The sequence below is a fragment of the Podarcis melisellensis genome (assembly GCF_964234715.1).
Source record: "Podarcis melisellensis genome assembly, chromosome: 2".
Taxonomy (NCBI): domain Eukaryota; kingdom Metazoa; phylum Chordata; class Lepidosauria; order Squamata; family Lacertidae; genus Podarcis; species Podarcis melisellensis.
The window spans coordinates 8,500,165-8,525,236 of NC_138529.1; the positions used below are offsets into that span (position 1 = coordinate 8,500,165).

Below are 25,072 nucleotides of genomic sequence, written 5' to 3' on the forward strand. Positions count from 1 at the left end.
TTCGTATTTTATTTACAACATGGAGTGTTTATTTTTGAAATTACATCTCTTACAACAAAATAAATATTTTTTTTATTTCTAAAAAGAAAATAATCTCTCTATTTCTACATGTAGCGATTATAGGAGGAAGGAAATACGCTAGAAAAAATGTGCCAGCACCTTTTCTTTATTTGATTCCCCTCCTTCTTCAGTAAGGATTATGAAGCACTTCATGTGGGTTTGCGATTTTCAAAGAAGACAGACCCTGCCTTAAGAACTTAACACAGATTCTGTTATCTAAAGCCTTTCAGACAACAAGCTTGTTGGGAGATACTGTGGAACCTGGAGTCAAGCTTATGCCCCACCCCGCAATATTTGTCATCTAATCCCTGTCAGCTATGAGCCATTTCCCTCCTTCCCATCAATACTGGGATGAAGTCAAAATTCCTGCTTTGCTCGGGATAAAGGCTTAGGTTGGCCTAACTGGGTCGTGGTCTCTCTTAGGAAGGAACAGCTGTGTGCTCAAAGATTCTTCCCTACCAAATAATCCTAGCCAGCTGACTACCCTCCAAATCCACACACCGGAAGGAAGGAAGGGAGGGAGGGAGGGAGGGAGGGAGGGAGGGAGCTCTTCACGATTCTGCCTCAGGTTGCAAAAGTTCATGTTCTAAGACTCATGTAAATCTTGACAAATTCCCCAACCCTTGAGCTAGGAAGCTATAGGAGAAGTTCAATGTAGCACTAAGCAGATAACTCCATCTACTTGCCCAATGGAACAACCAGCCTTGTCCTCCCCCATGAGCTGTTCTGGCAATTCTCTGAACCGCATTATCCTAGTAGAAGTCCTTGCTTGAGCCTCCACTGGCAGGGCCACTTAATTGAACGGGTGGCATTCAAGAAAGTTTTACTCACCCATTGAAATTAATGGACCTAGCTTAGTAACGTTCATGAATTTCAGTGACTCTGCTCTGAGTAAAATTTAGTTGCATACCACCCTATACATTTCAATTTTTGCAAGCAGAATCACCAGGCCACGCCCAGCTATGCTTCGTGTTTTTCTCCTTGCCTTCCTAAATTCCCATAGACAACCGCTCTTAGTTAAAAGTCTTCACTTCTTGGAGCTGGGACCTGCTTCAAGTCCAGGTCCCCTCCCCACACACACACTTTTCTTTAGTCCAGAATAACCCCAACCACTCTGAACTATGGCTCCCGATAGCTCCACAGATCCATCATGCAGCAACACCTTTCTACATTAGACCAAATGAGGTTGTTTCTGTCACTTTCTACTCGGTGCGCATCCAGCACTCTATGATTTGGCCTACAGATAGTGTAGGGGTACCTCAAAGTTCATGCTGCTTTCCTTTGTTTAGCCATAGATGCCCCTAGAGTCAAAAGAAGCTACATATCTTGGCCTCCTATCAAGATTGCCAAGCAAATATTACAAGGCCCTTTTGCAGAGACAAGCAGGAGATGCTTAGGGTAGAATTGAAAGGAAAGCTACTGATTATTCATGGCATGAAAATGGAAATTGTCACTTTAAGTGTTTTGTCTCTTGGCATACAAGGAAAACCATGAATAGAATGAATGCAAATATTAATGCAGATACTCTGGTTTTTCTCGGCTTAACTTTCATGGCAGGTCAAGTGGTGGAAATTTTGAAATTCAAGTCAGAAAGGAAATTCAAAACTGTGTTTCAATAAAGTGGTGCTTGGTAGGTATAGCTCCATCCATTATTTGACCTGCAATCCAGTTAAGTTCAAGCCGCTGACACCTATACCTTAAACCTAACAATTATTGGCAGTTCCTCTGACTTCAATGAAATGGCCAAGCAAATGGGAATGCAACAGTGGCCCAAAACAATATTTCATCGGTGACAAAGGAGAAACCTAATTCTGCTACACACTATTTTCTGCCTCTGCTTTACCCTGACCAGCTAAATCCCATCACACTTATGTTCCTAATTCACCAAACTCTGCTTTGGCTCAACCCCTTACCTGGCAGGTATCATCTCGCTACCACTTGCCTTAGCTCTACTCACTAATGCTACCTGGGCAGGGGACAAAATTTTTGAAATCCTAATGAGCAAATCCTAATGCTAAATGTTCTCACCAATGAAGTATCTTAAAACAATCTCAATTTTGCGTCAGGAAAAAAAATCACCCCAAGGTTCAGAGTGACTTGCAAATGATTTGCATCCTGTCTCCCAAACCTAGCCCCCAGGTAAGAATTGGTAGGTTTACCTTGACCAATTCAGCATGCCCATTCCTGCAGGGCATTTAATGCTCTCTGTTCCCAAGGACAACTGGACAACTGGTGTAGCAGACCTCTTGCCCCCTTTCCCACATGAAATATACGCCTCTATTCAAGTTGTATAATCTCATAAACCACTCTCAGCATACGGAATTAAGTCCAGATATGAAATGTGTGCATTTGATCTCCTGCCAGTCTTAAAAGCTGCTTACTTAAAGCATGGAATCCCTACAATTACAGCCAATTGAAAAGGGCAAAACCACCACTTTGACTACCCCTCCACAGCTCCTTGTGTGCTTGTGAATGACATGGCTTTGCTCACACCCTTGGAACACAAGACTGCAATGCAGAGCCAGATCAGCTGACAAGGATGGCAGTCAATAGTGTGGAGTGGGATTTAAGTATGTATGTACAGGTGAAAATCAGAAAATTAGAATATCATGGAAAAGTTCATGACATGGCTCCCCAAATCAACACAGACTGTGGAAACTTCACACTGGACTTCAAGCATCTGACATTGTGTGCCTCCCCATTCTTCCTCCAGACTCTGGGTCCTTGGTTTCCAAATGAGATGCAAAAACTGCTCTCATCAGAAAAGAGATTTGGGGAGCCATGTCACCAGTTGGTGTTGGTCCACTGTGCTTCATTAAGTCCAGGGTCAATGCAGCCGTCTACCAGGAGATTTTGGAGCACTTCATGCTTCCTTCCACAGACAAGCTTTATGGGGATGCTGACTTCATTTTCCAGCAGGACTTTGGCACCTGCCCACACTGCCCAAAGTACCAAAACCTGGTTCAATGCCCATGGGATTACTATGCTTGATTGGCCAGCAAACTCACCTGACCTGAACTCCATAGAAAATCTATGGGCCATTGCCAAGAGAAAGATGAGAGACATGAGACCGAGCAATGCAAAAGAGCTGAAGGCTGCTATTGAAGCATCCTGGTCTTCCATAACACCTCAGCAGTGCCACAGGCTGATAGCATCCATGCCACACCGCATTGAGGCAGTAATTGATGCAAAAGGGGCCCAAACCAAGTACTGAGTACATATGCATGCTTCTACTTCTCAGAGGTCCAATATCGCTCTATTTGCAGTCTTTGTTTTGCTGATTTCATTTAATATTCCATTTAATATTTTCATCAGCTGTACACTATAATATCACAATTATAACAAATAAAGGCTTGACATATCTTGCTTTGCGTGTCATGAGTCTGTCTCATATATTAGTTTCACCTTTTAAGTTGAATTACTGAAATAAATTAACTTTTCCACAATATTCTAATTTTCGGAGTTTCACCTGTAAGTGCTTGCTCCTCCCTTGCTTGCCTCTGTGTGCCATAAAAGGGGCCAGCAATGTGGCACAAGAATCTGAGCTAGGGTACTGTCACTCAAAGGAAGCAGACTGCGGGAAGCAGTACCTCCTGGCTCTCACCTTATCACCAAGAACTCATACTCTGAAAGGGGGTTAAGGAGAGAGGACTTTTGCTCATTGCCGATCATGTTGTCTATCAATAAAAGTTGTGCTCTTCTTTTCAGTCCCGTTCTTGAGTCTCACGTCTTCATTCTGGGTCTTGATAATAATAATTTTAATATTTGTACCCCGCCCATCCAGCTGGGTTTCCCACTCTTGAGGCAAACGTTTACAAGGAAAATAAACCACTCGCAACTCTTTCCACCATGCTGGTTTTCTTCACATAGCCAAGAGATGAAGGAATATTGATAAGGAGAGAATCAGAGAAATGAGCAATGTAGTTTGGCTTAAGTTTCATGGAAGGGTAACAGATCTAAATTGCACTTAGATCTAGGTGGAATGAAACTGCTAAAGGGTTGCAGAATAAACTGCCATCGCTTCCTCCCAAAAAATATTGGGAGCAAGAATCGCGGCTAAGAGTTTCCATCACAGAACTTCTGTTCCAGGGTTTTCTACTGTGGAGGAATAGCTTTAAATGAGTTTTAAGCATGTGGTATTGTTGTTCCCATCTTAGTACCCTCTTTCACAATGTGTCCTCAATAAACACATGCCCAACTTCTGAAAATATCAATGAACTTGGTACAGACAAACCTACAGGAAGAACTTGAGAAAAGACAACAGTGTTCTGTCTAGGTTGGAGAACTCTGACCTACTCACCTGGCCTATCATCCCTGCCTTGTCCCTCAAAGGTTTCCCTCTGCTTTATGAGGAAATCAACACATGCACACAATCTGGCTCTTGGGTACAAAAAGGCAGCAGAGGTCAGGACAGATATTATTGATTTGTTCTGAAAAGTCAGCAGGTCACGTTCATCTCTTTTTTGTCTGCTTCAATTTTTTAACTTCTCTGAATTTTGAGGGGCCCAGGATGGTCAAAATGCTATGCAACCTATTCTTTTGAGGTGCCAGCAGCTTTGGAAGCATAAACTACTTATGCTACCATCAGCCCCCCTGCCACATAGTCAAAGCACCAGATTGGATGGGCGAGGAAGCAGAGTGGGTCCCTGCTCTGTAATACAGTTATGTCTCCCTCCCAGTTGCAGTAGCGTATAATGCACAGGGCCCCAATGGAGCAAACTGGTTGGTTGGCTTCCATGAAACCTGCCCTTGGGGCACCTGAAATCATGGCATCAATTCAAATGGCCAAGCATCACTTGGGGCAATTGCAGGAGCCCTAGTCATCATTTCTTGGCTAATTAACACTTGGGGAGGTTCATTTCTTGACCTGAAAAGGCACACAGGAACCATGCTTGAGAACCCCAATGATCTCAAACGATAATAGAAAACAGAATAATCAAGAACCAAATTTCTGTCTAGCAGATCAATTAGCTCTGATGTTATTAATTTGAAAGGGGCAGAAGAATATCATGAACAAAGTTTCCATGCACTGAGGCACTGAGACTCCTGGCCCAATCATCTCAAAGGCAACTTTTGATGTCTGTTGTTCTCAACCTTTGAACTCAACATTTCTGATCACATTTCTGGGCTCAACTGCTGCTCTCCCCATATCAGTCCACTTTTGCTTTCATAATACATTGGGCTGCAGGGATTTGTCAAGAGAGTGCCGATTGTGACATCAATAGCTGTTGACACAATTGCCCTTCTCTAGCCTGCTAGCTCATTTACATTGCTATGGTCAATGGCTTGGTTGCTTTTACCTAGACCATGAAGATCACACACAGAGACAAATCAACACAGATATGTTTGGCCCATGTCTATATTGTGACTGAAACATGTAAATGTTCTGATGAATTAGGGTTTCATCATAAAGAAGCTTAAAAAAAAACAAAAAAAAGGAATTAAAATAATGTGACTTAATTTTTTCTAAAATGAGCATTTCAGAAGGCTATTCCCCGCCCCACATTTTCTTGTAAGTTATCTCTTATCAGTTGCTTCTGTGATTCAGTGTGGAAACTCAGGCAAACCCTAATTGAACTATTTCTGCAAAGAATAACTAAATACAAAGAATAAAAAAGAAAATCCAAACATAGTGGTGGTGTTGTACATTCAAAGTTTAAACAGTTAAAAAAACCAAACACTGAAGAGGGAGACTTTAAGTATGCAGAGACAGCAGTCTCTCTATAGCTAAGAAACTGCAACACGGCAAATGTACACACACACACACACACACACACACACACAGGCTTTAACACTGAATTTTCATTGTTTCATGTGCGTCTTGATTTGCTGGTCTGAAGATAATTAGGATGCCCACTGAAGCACACTAAAGGATATTCAAAACACTTCTGAATGGCTTTTTAATATGAACCCAGTTACTTGTGTGAAGGAAGTACTGGGGCAGTTTGTTTGCTTTCACCCTTTTCCATTGCAAAAGCATTTTTCTTCCTTGCCTGCATGTCTCGGCTCTTCCCTGAGTCATCTTCATGTGCTGCTGCTCCTCATCCAAAGCAGAGGGGCATGAATGGCAAAGCTGTGAACCAAAACATGCTATTAGAGCGATATTAATTCTGGACATTCTGAAGGTAGGAATCAATGTGGTTTCTTCTCCAAGTTCCATCTTCTTCTATCAAAGATGATTTAGGGTAACACAAGAGGCGCAGGGGCACTGGGTGCACAACCAAGGAGGGGGCATTCTCAAAGCCCAGTAAGCACTTGCCTGGCTTGAAGGAGGAGGCATGAGGGCTCTTACAGGGTTCTAGAATCTTCCTGTCTTCTTCCCAAAGCCAGGCAAGTGTTTACCAGGCTTTGGGAAGGAAGAGGGAGGGCTCTAGAACCTTGCCAGAGCCTTATGCCTCCTTCCCAAAGCCTTGTTTACCTGGCTTAAGCCAGAAGGCCAGAGGGTAGCTAACAGGACCAGTGGTCAGGGATGATGAGAACTGTAATCCCAAAACAGCTGGAGATACAAGTTTGGAAACCTTGGACTAGATGATCCTCATGGTCCCTTCCAGCTCTATGAATCTATGACTCTAAGTCCGAGAGCATGAGAAACAGTGTCAGTTTGGCTATCAGTGACTGTCAAATGCTTGGATCCTTTGCACACATAAGTACAGTGCAAAATAGATTAGATGTGCTACCAGACAGGGAGCTCCTAGCACTACCTAATGATTGCTCCACTGTTGTAAGTGCAAAATAGATTAGATGTGCTACCAGACAGGGAGCTCCTAGCACTACCTAATGATTGCTCCACTGTTGTAATCGAAGTGTAGCATTGCAATAGACTTTCCACAGTCCAGACGGCATAATGTTTTGTGTCTGCATGCACACTCTGCTATGTTCTGTCCACCTTAGTGAATGTGGAATGTGGGTGTGGGTGAAATTGTTTAATGCTCTGCTCTCACCAGTACCTTAAATTAACCACTCTAGCTGGCTGGCTTGAAGATTGCATGGGTAAGTACAGGTCCAGGGTCACTGTACAGTGAAATCTCCATACCTCTACTCTTGATTTAGAGCATTTATTGATTCACGATGTTCTTCCACAAAATTGTTTTAGCCATTTCGTCAGTGATGTTGATTTCTAAAGGATCAGGCCTGCAATAAGCATTTTAGTTAGAGATTAACTCCTAGGACAGTGAAATTAAAAGCACTGCAAAATAATGGAAAGTCAACATAAGATTTTTGTAGTACCTGAAAGACTAACAAGTATGGCCATCTTTAGATCAGTTGCAGAGTGTCCTGGTAGACTCTCTGCCACTGATCCTAAAAGTGGTGATTCTTGAAGAACTCAGTTTCAAAGGGAAGCTCCAGTGTGAAACTGCTGAATTGCAATTCACCAAGAAGTTCAGCTCTGTTTATTTGTGACTGAATAGAGACAATGGTCTCCTTGCCCACTACAGATGTTAATTAACACAGCATTGTCAAGTTGAATTTCTATCCCTGCTATTGTAAAAGGCCACTAGAACACAAAATAAGAGATATTCAAAAATAAAAATAAAAGAGGAAACATGCAATTTCTGGATATCTGGAATTCACCAAAATTATAGCAAGCATTGATCACTCATTTGGTGCCATTGAATGCCCTTTTTGTATTGATTTCATGACCTTCCCAAAGGCTAATATTTTCTTTTTGACTTCACAAATTTGTGTTTTTACCCGTTTTGTGTTTTTACCTGTTGGTATTTTTTTGGGGAATTTTTGGTGGTGGAGTTCCAGCTCCTGGTACAGTAAGAAAATTTGGCGTTTGAACTACAGTTTCTTCTGAAGATTCTTTCATCCTTTCAGACTCCTGTTTGACACATAAAACTGGTGTAAGGCTGATTTGAAAAACAACACATCAAACAGTAACATTTTATAACAACGCACAGTGAACAGGAATGTGAACAAAGCCTTAGTCTCTATGCATTCCTCTGAACATGTGAACACAGAATACAAATATATAAAGTGAGTGTGTGTTTTGTGTGTGTGTGTGTACACAGGGACCCCACTTTTTGCAAGGTTCCTTATTGTGCAAAGAAAGCCTGTGTGCATAAATTATATGGATCCAGGGGTGGAGGAAGGGGGTACAGTGGGTGCGGGCCACAATTCAAGGACAATTACTAATGCTACAGTACACAGCTGGATCATCTCCCATTTAAAGTCCTTGCACTGTAACTGGAACTATGAGGCACTGACTGTCATGGTCCTGGCCAAGCTGAGAGTCAGTAGGATGGATCTGGGACGGCTTAAAAAGTGACTCAGAACAAAGTTCCTGAAGATTGGAAAAACATTGCCTAGTAGAGGGCAGAACAGTTGGATATTAATTTAGATTGAACATTTGACCACTTTGAAGAATTATTGTACAGTCGTACCTTGGTTGTCGAACGGAATCCGTTCCGGAAGTCCGTTTGACTTCTTAAAATGTTCAACAACCAAGGCGTGGCTTCCTATTGGCTGCAGGAGCATCTTGCACTCAATTGGAAGCCGCAGAAGCTGAGTCAGATATTTGGCTTCCAAAGAACATTTGCAAACTGGAACACTCACTTCCGGGTTTGCGGCATTCAGGAGCCAAAACGTTCGACTCCCAAAGCATTGGGGAACCAAGGTATGACTGTATATACAACTGAGGGATGGCTAGCTGGAAGTCATTTGACCTTTTATCTATTTCTTTCTCATTTCCTTTCTCTTTATTCCTTTATTCCTTTCTTTAATATTCTCTCTTACAGTATTTTGATAAGAATTCCATGCAGATGGAGATGATGGACAGTTGGTGACATGCCGGGCGGCACTCACTGTGGGGTCTGCAGCCCACCCAAGCCACGTATCTCTTCTGGGAGAGACATGGTGGTTTGGGTACACACAGGCTTTGCACTGCCCAAACGGTCCGCCTGCTGCCTCCCCCCCCCCAGCTGTAGGGTGGCTGAGTGGGAGGAGGCAGGCAGATTCCAGAGGCCCCATGGTGCACCCTGCCCCTATGGGAGGCTTGTCCCGCCCTCGGCTCGCCTATATGGGCGGCTCGCCCCGCCCTTGGGCGTGCTGCCCCGGGTGCCCAAGCGGCTTTATCCACCGCTGTATGAATCTAGGGTGGAAAATGGTAAGGGTCTGGCAACTGATCAATAAGAGAAAGTTGGGGGAAACTAGATGGTGATAGCACAGGAAAGATCAAAAAGGGCTTGAGTGATGAGATGGGTATCTCAAGAGTAACATGTCTGTGCTCGCCCTTGATTAAAAGAAAGTACAAGAGGATCTTATAGCTGGTGCCTAACTTTGCTACAGGGACGCGGGTGGCGCTGTGGGTTAAACCACAGAGCCTAGGACTTGCCGATCAGAAGGTCAGTGGTTTGAATCCCCACGACGGGGTGAGCTCCCGTTGCTTGGTCCCTGCTCCTGCCAACCTAGCAGTTCGAAAGCACGTTAAAGTGCAAGTAGATCAATAGGTACCGCTCCGGCGGGAAGGTAAACGGCATTTCCGTGCTTCTCTGGTTCTCCAGAAGCGGCTTAGTCATGCTGGCCACATGACCCAGAAGCTGTATGCCGGCTCCCTCGTCCAATAAAGCGACATGAGCACCGCAACCCCAGAGTCGGACACAACTGGACCTAATGGTCAGGGGACCCTTTACCTAACTTTGCTACAGCATAATCAGGTTCTGAAGGGTGGACACATACATGCAATGAATAAACCTGCTTACCTCTCCTTGCTCTGCTTGCTCTGCCACAATCTGTGCATCGTCCAATCTTTTCTTCTTGCTCTCTGGCATAAGGTCATCAAGCCAACTGAGTTCCCGCTTTGAAAAGCAGACATCCATGAGCTTCCGTACAAAGACCAATGCCAAAACCTTGTTGTAGTAAGGAGAAGAGAAATGGGAAGGTGGGAAAAGATAAAGAGCACTCACACTCTTAAAGAGAGGATTCACCAGCTGGAACAATACACAGATGAAGACAAAGGGGATAAAGGGTACCAGACAGGGGGAGAAAGACACAATTTTCTTTACTCTCCTCTTCGATGATCAAATGTTATGCAAAGATTGCCATTCTTGCTGCAGAGTTTTGTTTGTGGCAAGGAGGCCAACAGGAGAGCATGAGAACTTCATTAATGTGTAATCCCCAAATCCCTCCAAAGTAATGCTGAAGTTTTGTGTCCTTTTTGTGCCATTTTGTTTGGGGGAATACCTCTGGCTCTCAGTCTATTAACTACACAGTTTTGAGTGGGGTGGAGGTACCAAACATGGGCTTTTCAGGACAAAAATGGCACAAAATGAACACAAAACTTTGGCATCAGTTTGGAGGTGATTAGACAATGCCGGATTTGGGGGTGTTAACTTGGCAGTGGCGTAGCGTGGGGGTGCAGGGGGGCCGGCTGCACTGGGTGCAACATCTGGGGGGGCGCACTCGCACTCGCAGCTCTCTGCCCCTACTAAAATCTATGGGTTAGGGGCGCAAATTACTTGCCTTGCCCCGGGTGCTGACAACCCACACTACGCCACTGTAACTTGGAACCCTGGTTTGCTGTGTCAATTATTCAGCTGGTGGGGAGCACAAAACACAGGGTCTGTAGCACAAAAGGAACACATCAGTTTAGTATCAGCTTGGAGGGGATCCAAAATTTGGGGGGTTACATGTTAATGAAAATCCAGCATGTTTGTAACCCAGCTCAGGCAATCAAACAATAGCAATAGTCAGCTATTATGAAGGGGTGAGGGACGAGGGTGGCGCTGTGGGTAAAACCTCAGTGCCTAGGACCTGCCGATCGCATGGTCGGCGGTTCGAATCCCCGCGGCGGGGTGAGCTCCCGTCGTTCAGTCCCAGCTCCTGCCCACCTAGCAGTTCGAAAGCACCCCTAAGTGCAAGTAGATAAATAGGGACCGCTTTATAGCGGGAAGGTAAACGGCATTTCCGTGCGCTGCGCTGGTGCTGGCTTGCCAGAGCAGCTTCGTCACGCTAGCCACGTGACCCGGAAGTGTCTTCAGACAGCGCTGGCCCCCGGCCTCTTAAGTGAGATGGGCGCACAACCCTAGAGTCGGACACGACTGGCCCGTACGGCAGGGGTACCTTTACCTTTATGAAGGGGAAGCCATGGCTGCCTCTACCATGCAGCAGAGCAAAGCAACTTGCTTTAGACAACACCATGGGGCCAGATGAAGGATAGATGAAGGCAGGAATTGGTGTTGCAGCAAAACTTTCAAAAGTGTTGGCCCTAGTGGGGAGGGAACCATTTAGGCTCTGCTTCAGGGATCAAAATATACAGTAGTGCCTCACAAGATGAAAAGAATCCGTTCCACGAGTCTCTTCGTCTTGCGAAGCAAGCCCATTAGCGGCATAGCGGATTAGCGCTATTAGCGGCTTAGCGGGCTTAGCAGATCAGCTGATAAGCGGCTTAGCGGCTTAGCGGATCAGCTGATAAGCGGCTTAGCGGATCAGCTGATAAGCGGCTTAGTGGCTTGGGGAAAAGGGGGGGAAAGGAAAAAAACCCCACAGGAACTCTCAAGACATTTTCGTCTTGCGAAGCAAGCCCATAGGAAATTCGTTTTGCGAAGCACCTCCAAAACGGAAAACCCTTTCGTCTAGCGGGTTTTCCATCTTGCGAGGCATTCGTCTTGTGGGGCACCACTGTACTGGGCCAGCACAGGGGACAGCGAGGAACTGAATTGAAGCTCCCCCCCCAAAAAAAAATTAAGGCTAATTGGAACTACTGCCAACTATCTGAACTGGACTGCACACAGATGTTAGATCAGAGTCCATGTTTACATTTGTGGTGGTACTACTGACACCTTAGGGACGCGGGTGGCACTGTGGGTTTAAAACACAGAGCCTAGGACTTGCCGATCAGAAGGTTGACGGTTCGAATCCCCGCGACAGGGTGAGCTCCTGTTCCTCGGTCCCTGCTCCTGCCAACCTGGCAGCCTAGTCATGCTGGCCACATGACCCAGAAACTGTACGCTGACTCCCTCGGCCAATAAAGCGAGATGAGCACCACAACCCCAGAGTCAGTCACAACAGGACCTAATGGTCAGGGGTCCCTTTACCTTTTTACTGACACCTTCCATCCCTTCCAATTGGGTTAAACTGTGGATGGCTAACCTGCCTTCGCTCACTGGAAGGACAGATTGTGAAGCTGAGGCTCCAATACTTTGGCCACCTCATGAGAAGAGAAGACTTCCTGGAAAAGACCCTGGTGTTGGGAAAGATTGAGGGCACAAGGAGAAGGGGATGACAGAGGACGAGATGGTTGGACAATGTTGTCAAAGCTACCAGCATGAGTCTGACCAAGCTGTGGGAGGCAGTGGAAGACAGGAGGGCCTGGTGTGCTCTGGTCCATGGGGTCATGAAGAGTCGGACACAACTAAACGACTAAACAACAACAAACCTGCCTTCTGGTTTGACTTCTGTTATCCACTTTGTACACTGGCTTATAAATACTGTGTAACCAAAGAAATATGCTGAGGATATAAAAGCCATTTGGGGAACAGAATTCCCATTAATAAACGGGGCTTTTTAACAGGAGTAAGACACAAAACACAGGCCAATTTTTACAGATGCTATCTCGGTCCACGTGATAACATTATGGCCTGTTCAGCATTAAGTTATAGGTTTTTACCATCATGGGAAAGACAATAGCAGCACGAGATGCCTTAATAGCCCAGAGAATAATGAGGCAGCTCAGTTGGATGGCAGTGAAGAGGTGCACTTTTCGCAATGGAACGTGTCGAAGATAGATGAAGTCCGGCTGGTGTTTGGTTGGCATTCCAATGAGCTTCAGGCGATCAAAGAACTAGGAAGAGCATACAACAGAATAAATCCAGCATTTGAAACAAGGCATAAATTACTATAGAGTACCTACTTCATGAACTACCTTACACAAACCCGCATAAAATAGCTAAGGGCATTTTCCACACAAGACACAGATGCAAAACGCCTTTAACATGTGGGTGTAGCTTGAAAGCGATATTAATCTTCACTAGAATGCGCTTTCCGTTTTATTCGGAAATGATTCCCTGTCTTCCAGTTCTTATCTCATATTAATAAATAAAAGGGATTTCTGTCACACTGAAAGGCAAGAAAGCCACGCTTTGCCAAAGGCAGGGAGCAGCAGCCCATTCATTAGTAGAAGGCATGGTAGGCTTCCTCTCCCCTGACCTCCATTGCATTGCTGCTGCTTACCCAGAAGTACAGGGTAAAGGGCGAGGCATTTATGAGGTCAGCACAGTGAATATGTACCAGTGGAGCCCATCCAGCACTCCTTTCAGTGCGTTTGCACCATGCCAACCTCACTACCACCTCGCCCCTGCCCCTCTACCTCCTGGCAAGCAGCAGGAACACTGCTGGCTGGAGATGTTACTGTGCAAGTTAGAAGTGTGGGTGCAGCTTCTTTTTCAGCCATTTTGTTTGGTTGCTAATGACGCTGTAAATGTATAGTTTTTCTGTAATCTTTAATTTTTTTGTATATGTTTAAGATAACATTTGCTTTCTTGCTAACTATGTTTCTTTAAATGTGTATTTTATATTTACTTTCATTTGTAATGTTTTATTTTGATATTTTGTAATAGTTTGTTCACCACTTTGAGATTTAAAAAAAAATTATACACTCAAGACACCTTTTCCCCAAAAAACATGTTTTGTCTCTTTCACACACACTGGAACTTGCGGTATCAACATTGTGTTTGAAGCAGCCTTTATTTTTATGCACAGTGTTGGAAAGGCGCAAATGTGAGAGGCTGAGAAACCAACACAGCCAGTGAAAGGCAAAACAAACTAATTCTAGATTTTTTCCCAGCCTCCTCTCTGCTGAGTCCTGCAAAGGCATCACTATGACTATGAAGCTGACCGACAATGCTACCCCCTGGAATGGCTGTAAGTAAGAAGGCAAGAAGGTTGGGGCTGGCTGAGGTTGCAGAGGGGAGTGCCCCATTCGCCCCAGTCAAGCAGACTCCACTATCCTAATCTTTGACAGAACAGACTGTGCAGTGTTACATCAGAGGTTTGAGATTACTGACAACAAAAATGAAATTCAAGTCATTTCTACACCCTTGTGTTAGTTCCAAAGGGCAAAAGCCCACTACAATGTTATACATCTGGGAAAAAATGCAAAATAAGGATAAGAGGAGTAATTAAGACTTACACAATTAATATTATTATATGTACTACAAAATGTATCAGTACTGTTTTGGATGCTGTGCTTTCAATACACTGGATGCTGTGTATTGTTTTATTGTTGTGCACTTATTAATGCTGTGAGCTGCTTCAGTTGGGGAGGCCTAATAATAAATAATAATATATTTTTTGTACCCCACCCACCTGTCTTGGTTGCCCCAGCCACTCTGGGGAGCTTCCAACTGAATATAGATAAACAACAAAACATCACACATTAAAAGAGTCCTGATACAGGGCTGCCTTTAGATGTCTTCAGAAGGTTGCATAATTATTTATCTTTGACATCTGACAGAAGGGCATGCCATAGGGCCGTCGCCAAGAAGGCCTTCTGCCTGGTTCCCTGTAACTTGGCTTCTTGCAATGAGAGAACAGTCAGAAGGCTCTTGGAGCTAGACCTCAGGGTCCGAGCTGAAGAATGGGAGTGAAGATGCTCCTTCAAGAAAGGATCCCTTCTACATCTGTGGCAATCTGTGTCTGCTGCACAGAGAGGAACACTGCAACCTTCAGGGGCCTTTGCCAACTTCAAGGCTTCAACACAGGTGTATAACAACCAACTCCCACCCAGATAAAGAACATGAGACATAACTATGCCTATGCTGTCTAGAGTGTTTGACTAGGTCCCCATGAAGCTTATCTTGGGTCAGATACCATCTCTCAGTCTAACCTACAATAATTCCAACTCCCTCCCTGATATAGAATACACCTCACCAGGTTATTGTGAATATAAAATGAGAGGAGAATCACATATACTGGCCCGAGTTCCTTGGAAGAAAGGTAGGGGTACCACATAGTGTGAAGGAGTGAAGGGAAAGGAAGGGAAAGGATGGGTGGAAGTGGAAGATGGAATAGTGAAAGTGAGGGGGGTAAAAAAAGAGGAAAAGAAAAATAGGGGAAAGAGGAAGGTTCTTCCTATAAGAGGTGGTGGAACATTTCCAGACTGCTTTTTCTAATGTGTATTGTGTTGAGACAAAGTAGAGACATCACCTTGCCAATAAAGGTCCGTATAGTAAAAGCTATGGTTTTCCCAGTAGTCATGTATGGAAGTGAAAGCTGGACCATAAAGAAGGCTGATCGTCGAAGAATTAATGCTTTTGAATTATGGTGCTGGAGGAGACTCTTGAGAGTCCCATGGACTGCAAGAAGATCAAACCTCTCCATTCTTAAGGAAATCAGCCCTGAGTACTCACTGGAAGGACAGATCGTGAAGCTGAGGCTCCAATACTTTGGCCACCTCATGAGAAGAGAAGACTCCCTGGAAAAGACCCTGATGTTGGGAAAGATGGAGGGCACAAGGAGAAGGGGACAACAGAGGATGAGATGGTTGGACAGTGTTCTCGAAGCTACCAGCATGAGTTTGACCAAACTGTGGGAGGCAGTGGAAGACAGAAGTGCCTGGCGTGCTCTGGTCCAGGGGGTCACGAAGAGTCGGACACGACTAAACGACTAAACAACAACAACATTGTGTTGATCTGCCTCTTTTTGGCAATTCCTTGTAGTCAGTAAAATTGCATACCTGAATTCCGTCCAGGGAAGAAACACCCATGTACAGGAACACTCCATAGAGGACAGGCATAGGTATAAACTGGAAAAGGAGTACACACATCATTTCACTATTCATTTATTCATTCACTTCAAGCACTTATACATCATACCTTCTGCCAAAATAACACTCCAAACAGCATCCAAGAACAGTAAAAACAGCATTTAAAAGCATAGTACAAAATTCATAAAGCATAAAGGCTTGGTTGTAAAAAGTCAATAGAGACAACTATAACTAATAAGCAGCAAACTTTGCATTACAAACAGATGAGTTATATATTTATTTGTAGGGCACACTTAATAGGATGCATCTAGCTCTTGAAGCACAGTTCCTAGCTGTCATTCTATTGGCAAATAATATTAAATGACCCACCAAGAAAGCCTAATTCTGCCTTCTTAGCCTCTCCTCCCTGCCTCTGTGATATCTCCTGGCAACTCTTCCAACCCTTATCTTGTCAATGAAATGCAGACTGAGCAAAGACTTAGGCCGCAATCCTAACATTAGGGTCTAACTGTGCAATTGTCTACATGTCAATTTAGTAGCACATGGGAGCCGAGCGAAAGGATATTTTCGCTATTTTAAGTATAAGAGAATTATCTGGCTCCAAGTTAATGCAGAAAAAACTGTGCTCTAGGTACCTATAGTCTGAGGAGCAGAAGGATATAAAGCCCCCATTTAATGAGCCCATCTCTCCAAAACACCTTCTGCAAATACCATAAGTGCACTTTTGGAACAGAAATCCAGGGTTAATTGCTATTGCCAAAGCTGGTTTCTCATATTAAAACCAACACCATCTAATTTCAGCGCTTTCCCAAAAATGGGGTTATTGTCATATTGTAACCTTGAATGTTCCCTTTACCTGCAACGCACTAGTGATGAAAACCGAGAGGCCCATTAGTATAAAAATCATCAATCCAGTAGCTCTTTGCTCACGTATGCCCAGGAATTTAGGTTGCTCTCCAGGAGCTGCCACAGTGGACTCCAGTTTGAGGCTGTTCACATGACTGATGGAAAGAACAGTGGCAGCAACAAACCAAGGCAACCCCATCACTGAACACACACCAATCATGACGCCCACCGTGAGAAGGTCCAAGTGGTAGCCGCCCCCTTTCTGTGGAGATATAAGTCATTAGCAGATGGCAGCTAGAAGCTTATATATTCAGAGAGCTGTCAAACACTAACAAGTTCTAGAGAAAGGTTTGTCACATGTTTGAAATGCAAGAGAGGTCACAGGACACCTGATGGCAAAGGTCAGGCCCTAATTCTTCATACCATGGAAGATGATAGTAGGTAAGAAGCAGATTATCCAACCTCTGTCAGATGCAAGATTCTTTCACTTTTGGCAGTACTTTGAACTAGTTAAAACCACACACAATCTCTTAGAGAGCCCACTTTCTCCCATATGTAATTTGCCATACCCTGAGATCTTCTGGAAAGTCAATAGAAAACTGTTGGGTTTTGCAAGTTATTTTAAAAGCAGAGATCTCTACTTATTTACTAAGCAGACCTATTTCAAGAAAGGCAATAAAGCTGATAAGTAAGTTTGCTAGTAAGTTTGTGGACAAACAAAAGAGGAACATTACCACCTTGATTAATTTAGAACAGGGAAAGAGATTATTAAAAACAAAACAAAAAAAGAAATTGTAACTTTGCCTTTTGAATTTCATAAATGTTCATCAGATAACCTAGATCTGATGAGGGCATTTTGTGTGATCTGGATATACCTAAGATTAGCAGTGCAGATGAGGATATGTTAAGAAGTGGATATGGAAGAAAGTGTAAGACAGGTTATCTGTTTATTGGAACAACCCAATAAACTGCTGGTTTCCAAGCAATTTTATAACAGATTTTTGTAAGACTGATACTTATCACAGAATTCTTAAATATTTATCAGACATATTCCCGTTTTTCAAATACTTGAAAAGATGAAAATTCACTCTTATTTTTAAAATAAAATAAGTGGTCATATTGGCCACTTGCAGAATTTTTCTAAATATATTAATCACCACCAGAGTTTAGAAGCAGTTGAGCTTCAGTTCACAATATGAGAAAAGGAATAAATGTAATTGCTGAAAGTGAATATCAGCAGAAACAAGCATGAATTATGTGTTCCTGAGTGTCAGGAAGGCGTTTGATTGAGTGGAAGAACAGTTTTTATTCATTACATTGCAAAAATGTAGTAGCATGAGATGTTCACTTCTCCAAACCTGAAGATTAGGATGACAAGGAATATATATATATATATATATATATGCAGGTTTTGGTGTCCTCGGGTGTCTTCCCGTGTAAAAGTTGGGGTGTCTAGGCGACGTTTCGACGAGGTCTCACTCGTCATCTTGAAGATGAAATATGAAATACCCTGCAAAGTCTGCCCAGCCACGTACATTGGACAAACAAACAGACGAATAAATGCACGTATCGCAGAACACAAGAATGCCGTCAAAAAAGAAGAAAAAACTTCCTCTCTTTTCCAACACATGAAAGAAACAGGACACGAAATTAATTTTGCAGATTCCAAATTGCTCTTTAACATGGAACATCACCACAAGAGAATAATCATGGAAGCCATCGAGATAGAGAAACACCCTCACAACATGAACAAGCGTGACGACACATCCCGCTTGCCAGACATCTGGAAATTAGCCCTCCCCACAAAAACTGACACCAGATCCAGAGGCACACAGAACGCCATCACCAATCAACCACACCAGACCCAAACCCAGACCCTCTCCACAGATAAATTACAGACACCATCCAGTAGCCAAACCATGGTGGCACCTCCGGATGCTGCACCCCCCTGCAATCCCTACACAGATCTGGCTGACACAAGCCACAAAACCACAGCTCGCCCCTATACACGAAGCCAAGCCAGAGCACAACTAAGTGCAGTACAGCCATCTTCTCAGAAAAACTCTTCACAAAGTTCAAGAGGTCAAGACACAAAGACTTTAGCAACTAATCCACACCTAATGACCCACCTAAGTGGTACTCAGGATATCACTCAAGAAATCACTCAGGATATCCCTCAAGTAATTAAGGAACAAAAGAAGAAAAGGCACACTAGCCTGGGAACTTCCTCTCTGCCCAGAACATTGGAGGCTATACACCACACCCCCTCAACAGTATTTATAGGAACTCAAACACTGAGATCCTGCTCTGTTCCAGTAACAAGAAGCCGAAAGCACCAGCCTGAAGATGACGAGTGAGACCTTGTCGAAACGTCGCCTAGACACCCCAACTTTTACACGGGAAGACACCCGAGGACACCAAAACCTGCATGCCTGTACCCGTGAAAATCTACGAAAGCATATATATATATATATATATATATATATAGTACCTGCAAGCAAGAGTTGTACATCCAGTTGTACATTGCAATCCTAAACACGCCTACTCAGAAGCAAGGCCCATTGAGATCAATGAGATTTACTCCCAGCTAAGGATGGGAGTAGTAATGTTTTAGTCCCATTAAAATCACTGAGGCTTACATTAGTCTAATGTGCTACTAACTGCAATGGGACCAAAGCACTGATTAAAACCAGTGGGTGGCATTCAACTAAGTTTTACTCAGAGCAGACCCACAGAAATGAAAGAACACGACTAAGTATCTTTCATCTGAGCCTTTTAATGCCATCACAATGCTGCTGTCCTAGCAGGCAGCATAATTATACATCTCATACCATAGTAATAGAAATAAAAGTATTGCAGACTTCAACAAGCAAAGTATACCATTACCTTAAGCTTGTGTTCCTTCCTGTTCACAATAACAGCAGTGATCTGCTGGTCCATAAATATCAGTATGGTGCAGAGCAGAGCTGGGATGATAGCTGCTGCTACTGTCCACCCGGGATTGTCACCAACTGGACTAATGAGCCACCCACGGTCGTCTCTTGTTGGCTGCAGAATAATACACAGGGTTTGTGCACTACCCAGTCTCAGCTGCTATTCTTCTTGATGTCCTGAAAATTCTAGGATGTCACAGCACGGTGCACAACAGCCTTGCCTATGGCTCCCCATCCTAAATTTAAAAATGCTCTCCATATGCTTAGGGTGTCAGACATTTTGATATGACCCTAAGGATTCACAGTTTTGAGACACTCATCAGATCAGGTACACATATCCTGGCAATAGGCCTATGCCCTATAAAATACAGTAGTACCTCGGAACTCGAACGGATCCATTGCCGAACGTTTCGGTTCCTGATAGCCAAAAACCCGGAAGTGCTCCAGTTTTTTAATGTCCCTCAGAACTCAAGCATCCGATGCAGCTTCCACTGAGAGCAAGAACCAATCAGAAGCTGCGGCTTGGAACCTGAACGTTTCGGAGGTCGAATGGTCTTCCGGAACAGATTACATTTGAGTTCCAAGGTACCACTGTAACTACTTCTCATGTCAATATAGTGACGAACATGACCCATGCAATACAGCACTCCTCCTCAATCCATCGCGTTCCACATGCTATTGAGTTCCAGCTTCCATCAGCCCCTTGGAGCATGGCCAATAGCCAGAGATTATGGAAGTTCCAACTTAATTGGGTAATGTGCATTTTATCCTGGACCCCTGACAGTTAAGTCCAGTCACGAATGACTCTGGGGTTGCGGTGCTTATCTCACTTTACTGGCCGAGGGAATCAACAGTTTTTCCAGGTCATGTGGCCAGCATGACTAAGCCGCTTCTGGCAAAACCAGAGCAGCTCACAGAAATGCTGTTTACCTTCCCACCAGAGTGGTACCTACTTGCACTTTGACGTGCTTTTGAACTGCTAGATTGGCAGGAGCTGGGACCAAGCAACGGGAGCTCACCCCGTCGTGGAGATTCGAACCGCCAACCTTCCCAATTTGCCATCTTTTCCTATAACAAGCACCTGGAGAGGATTCTTGAACTGTGTACTCTAGAATAAGCTCAAGATTCATCTGCAACATGTAGGGATCCCACAGCTGGCCATGCTGGGGTTCCTTAGCACTGTGATAGGGAGGACATTTGAATACCACCACTTTAGGGAATGTGGAGTGGAGCCACATGCCAAGTTCAGCAGAGGGCTTTAGGTTTCGCAAAGCAAAACGTTAATTGCAGAGAAGAATAAACATGGTCCCCTGAATCCACCCTTGGGGTGTTTTTCTTAAGGTAAATGGTAAAGGGACCCCTGACCGTTAGGTCCAGTCGTGACCGACTCTGGGGTTGCGGTGCTCATCTTGCTTTATTGGTCGAGGGAGCCACCGTACAGCTTCCATGTCATGTTGCCAGCATGACTAAGCCGCTTCTAGTGAACCAGAGCAGCGCACAGAAAATGCCATTTACCGTCCTGCTGGAGCAGTACCTATTTATCTACTTGCACTTTGACGTGCTTTCGAACTGCTAGGTGGGCAGGAGCTGGACTGAGCAACGGGAGCTCACCCCGTCGCGGGGATTCGAACCACCGACCTTCTGATTGGCAAGTCCTAGGCTCTGTGGTTTAACCCACAGCACCACCTGCGTCCCGCAAATAGTATAGACAACTCCCAAACCTCAGTTCCCCCTATGCACATTTAGCTATGAAATATCACTTCTACCTCAGAGAAGCTGTCCTCTTCTGCCCCAATCATATAGACATACCTTATTTTCCACACCAAATAGTTAGCTGCACTTAAGAAGCCACATCAAATCTATCATCAAAAGAAAGGTGCCTACCTTGAAGACCCTGGGAACATGTAGCTTTGGTGATGGGATTCCAACTAAGTAGTCAATTAGAACCATGATAGCAATGGTAATGAAAATAGCAAAATCACCTACTGTTGAACGAACCTATTGCAAAAAAAAAAAAGCAAGAGAGGGCTCAGCAAGAGGATATATGTTGGTTATCAGAGCACTTAGCAGGTTAATTAGTATGCAGATGGCTAAGACAGGGGCTGAAAAGGACTGCAGGCCAGAAAGCCGTGAGTTAAGCCGCTTCAACGCAATGAAGGACTGTTTGCACACTATCCTATTTGCAAATTAATGCACATAATCCAGAATACAATGCAGTATGAGAGCCATGGTGGTGTAGTGGTTAGAGGGTCAGACTGAGACCTTGGAGGAAGGGTTCAAATTCCCACTCAGAAGAGGTGGTGGTGGAGGAGGAGGAGGAGGAGGAGGAGGAGGAGTTTGGATTTGATATCCCGCTTTATCACTACCCGAAGGAGTCTCAAAGTGGCTAACATTCTCCTTTCCCTTCCTCCCCCACAACAAACACTCTGTGAGGTGAGTGGGGATGAGAGACTTCAGAGAAGTGAGACTAGCCCAAGGTCACCCAGCAGCTGCATGTGGAGGAGCGGGGAATCGAACCCAGTTCACCAGATTACGAGTCTACCGCTCCTAAACCACTACACCACACTGGCTCTCTCAGCCATGAAGCTCCCTGGATGATCACTTTCTCTCATCTTAACCCATCTCACAGGAGGCAGAAAATTGTGCATGCCACCTCGGAAGACAGGTGGGGTGTAAATGCATAAATAAAATAATTAAATAAGTTAGCAGAAGGCAAGACTAGGTGGATGCTCAAAAATGCCCTAAAAGCAGAAGGGCCAAGCCACATACTGCAAAGGCAGATGGGAGGTTACAATACCAGCCTAGGTGGGGTAACATTCACAGAAAACGCTTTGTCTAATGGAATCCAGATTACAACTCAAAATGCAGGTAAAAGCTGAGCACATAACCCAAGCCAGTAAAATGTCTCATTTAGTTCATTAGTTCCTTCATGCAGCCCAAAGTCTCTGCACTCAGTAGCAAATGGCATAGTGAGGTGAGGTGCCTCTGTTCACCTGGTCTCCTGTCAGTCACATTTCTGTTGCTGACCAGGAAATAGGAGAGGAAGGGAGGTGGAGACAAGGTCATCATGGTGCAAACACACCAGCAAGAGCACTGGATTGGCTCTGCCTGCTTGTTTGCAGAATGTCAACCTCACTGCCACTTTGTCACATGTCCCCTTTTTCCAGGACATACCGTCTTATGGGTATGTAAAATGAGAGTCGCCATAGCGATCCATAGCTAAAAGTAGAAGTTGGCAAATGTGTCCTCTTTTTTGCTCTTCGTCATATGGCAACCCTAGCTTTGCCCCTCCCTGATACCTGACCCTCACCTGCTGCTGCTTATTGTATCTGCTATAACTCTGTACTCTGCTATTGTGAAAGAGAGAGAAGCAATGTCTCTCCTTTGCCATTGCTCCAGATGCTGGCCACAAACAGGGCCACCTTTCCCCCCCCCCATGGTAAATGCCAGGTGCCTTAATTTACCCGATAGGGTAGAGGGGAAGATAAGCAGAAAGTCCTCCCACCCACCCTCCCAAAAAAATCCAGCCTGCTCATGTGACCAGGGTAATGTGGTAATTATGCAGAACAGAGAAAAATAATTCAGCCAGTCATTGTTACACAGGGTAGACAGCATATATTTATCGGGGTTTGAATTTGTTGTGCTCACTGCTGCTATCTACTTACTCTTTTTGGGAAATAGCTACTGGTCTTAAATTTCTTCAGCGTACTCGACAGGATAAAGGTGGTAAAAAACAAAATGCAGCACCAGAAATGAACATCTGGGGTGAAAGGGCCATCGACGCCACATGAAGGTCCTGTGAATTCTCCAAGCATCTTCCGGCATTTCTGAACAAACAAGTGTAATCAAAGCATTGAAAAGAAAGCCCAGGCAGCAGGCATGGTAACATCAGTGATTATTAGATGCAATTAACATTTGAATAAATTAAAGGTAAAGGGACCCCTGACCATTAGGTCCAGTCGTGGCCGCTCATCTCGCTTTATTGACCGAGGGAGCCGGCATACAACTTCCGGGTCATGTGGCCAGCATGACTAAGCCGCTTCTGGTGAACCAGAGCAGCGCACGGAAACGCCGTTTACCTTCCCGCTGGAGTGGTACCTATTTATCTACTTGCACTTGACGTGCTTTTGAACTGCTAGGTGGGCAGGAGCTGGGACCGAACAACGGGAGCTCACTCCGTCACGGGGACTCGAACCGCCAACCTTCTGATCGGCAAGCCCTAGGCTCTGTGGTTTAACCCACAGCACCACCCGTGTCCCCTTGAATAAATTAGGGCTGCCCAATTTGAATACTAAACTTGCAGCAGGGGGGAGATATGGCTCTCCGGATTGCTGGGCTCCCAACTCCACTCATCCTCAACCATCATTGCCAAGGATTGTGGGAGCTGTAGTCCAACAATCAAGGTGGGCATAGGTCGAATCCCTACCAGGTAAGAATGGGCAAAATGAGGTTGAAATAAAGTCTCCATTTGGGCTAAATGTGATACTATTCAGCAGAACAGCCTGTGGGTGCATGGATGCTGTTATGCAAATTCAACATTGCTTGGGTGGAAGAATCCCAAGCCCACAATCCTTAAATGTGCAGAACATGTTTGGCATTTAATACCATGATAAAATTGGGCCATGATCAAGTATGTAATGGTTCAGATCCTTATTTTTAAAAAGTAAGGGCAAGGGAGGGGTGAGGACATTAAATATAATAAGGAACACTGGTGTGGACACGTCCTAAGCATTAGAGCTGGATGCCAGAGAACCAGTAGAGTAGCCCACAACAGCTCTTCCAAAAGACGAGCCTTTCCCAAATATTAAAACTGTTGTATGAGAAGGCAAATGGTCTGCATAGGTCCAATCAAGCACACTATTAGCTTATATACCGTATTTTTCACTCCATAGGGCACACCAGACCATAGGGCGCACCTAGTTTTTAGGAGGGTAAATCAAGAAAAAAAATCTTATTCCCCCCCCAGCCCCAAAGAGCCGGAGGGGTTGCACGCGGCTATGTCACAAGCCAAGGCAGCCAGCGGGATGGATTCCGCTGGCTGTTTTGGCTTCCTCTTTAGCCCCATGAAACCATAAAGAAGCCATAGCCATGTGCAGCCTCTCCCTGCCGGAGGGGCTGCGTGCGGCTATCCCTGAAGCCTGGAGAGCGAGAGGGGTCGTTGCGCACCAACGCCTCTCGCTCTCCAGGCTTCAGCAAAAGCAACGCGAAGCCTTTGGAGCACAGAGGGAGTGCTCCCTCTGCGCTTCGGAGGCTTCGCGTTGCTATCGCTGAAGCCAAGGAGCCTGAATTCGCTCCATAGGACGCACACACATTTCCCCTCAATTTTTGGAGGGGAAAAAGTGCATCCTATAGAGCGAAAAATATGGTAACTTTAAATGGTCTATTACGATTCCACCATACAAAAGGAGGCAACTTGGTTAAGCCCACTTTAGAACATTATGAGACCAAAGCGTTGCCAAAGTTGTTACATGAAGCACCACTGTGGGCCATGGCCAATTTAGACTCACTGCAGAGAGCTCAAAATGAT

General features: G+C 44.6%; 1 protein-coding gene and 1 long non-coding RNA gene across 4 annotated transcripts in view; one reads left to right on the top strand and one right to left on the bottom strand.

Annotated features, from left to right (window-relative positions):
• On the top strand, positions 1-3,731 carry LOC309363029. Its single transcript, XR_014165172.1, has 2 exons — positions 1-2,644; positions 3,537-3,731. It is a non-coding gene; the product is annotated as an uncharacterized lncRNA (long non-coding RNA).
• A 2,116-nt stretch (positions 3,732-5,847) lies between these two features.
• SLC4A8 (solute carrier family 4 member 8) overlaps positions 5,848-25,072 on the bottom strand; it is a 65,607-nt gene continuing 46,382 nt past the window's right edge. For 2 of the 3 annotated variants that reach the window (XM_081898536.1, XM_081898537.1), the window contains exons 16-25: positions 23,211-23,372; positions 21,430-21,543; positions 19,499-19,660; positions 16,623-16,874; positions 15,737-15,805; positions 12,671-12,844; positions 9,765-9,911; positions 7,770-7,885; positions 7,094-7,191; positions 5,848-6,133 (exon numbers count right to left, since the gene is read on the bottom strand). In XM_081898536.1, the coding sequence (XP_081754662.1) occupies positions 7,116-7,191; positions 7,770-7,885; positions 9,765-9,911; positions 12,671-12,844; positions 15,737-15,805; positions 16,623-16,874; positions 19,499-19,660; positions 21,430-21,543; positions 23,211-23,372 (1,272 nt within the window). In that variant the 3' untranslated portion in view covers positions 5,848-6,133; positions 7,094-7,115. Of the gene's footprint in view, positions 6,134-7,007; positions 7,192-7,769; positions 7,886-9,764; positions 9,912-12,670; positions 12,845-15,736; positions 15,806-16,622; positions 16,875-19,498; positions 19,661-21,429; positions 21,544-23,210; positions 23,373-25,072 lie in introns of all 3 variants that reach the window. The other variant, XR_014165104.1, reaches the window with a different exon arrangement.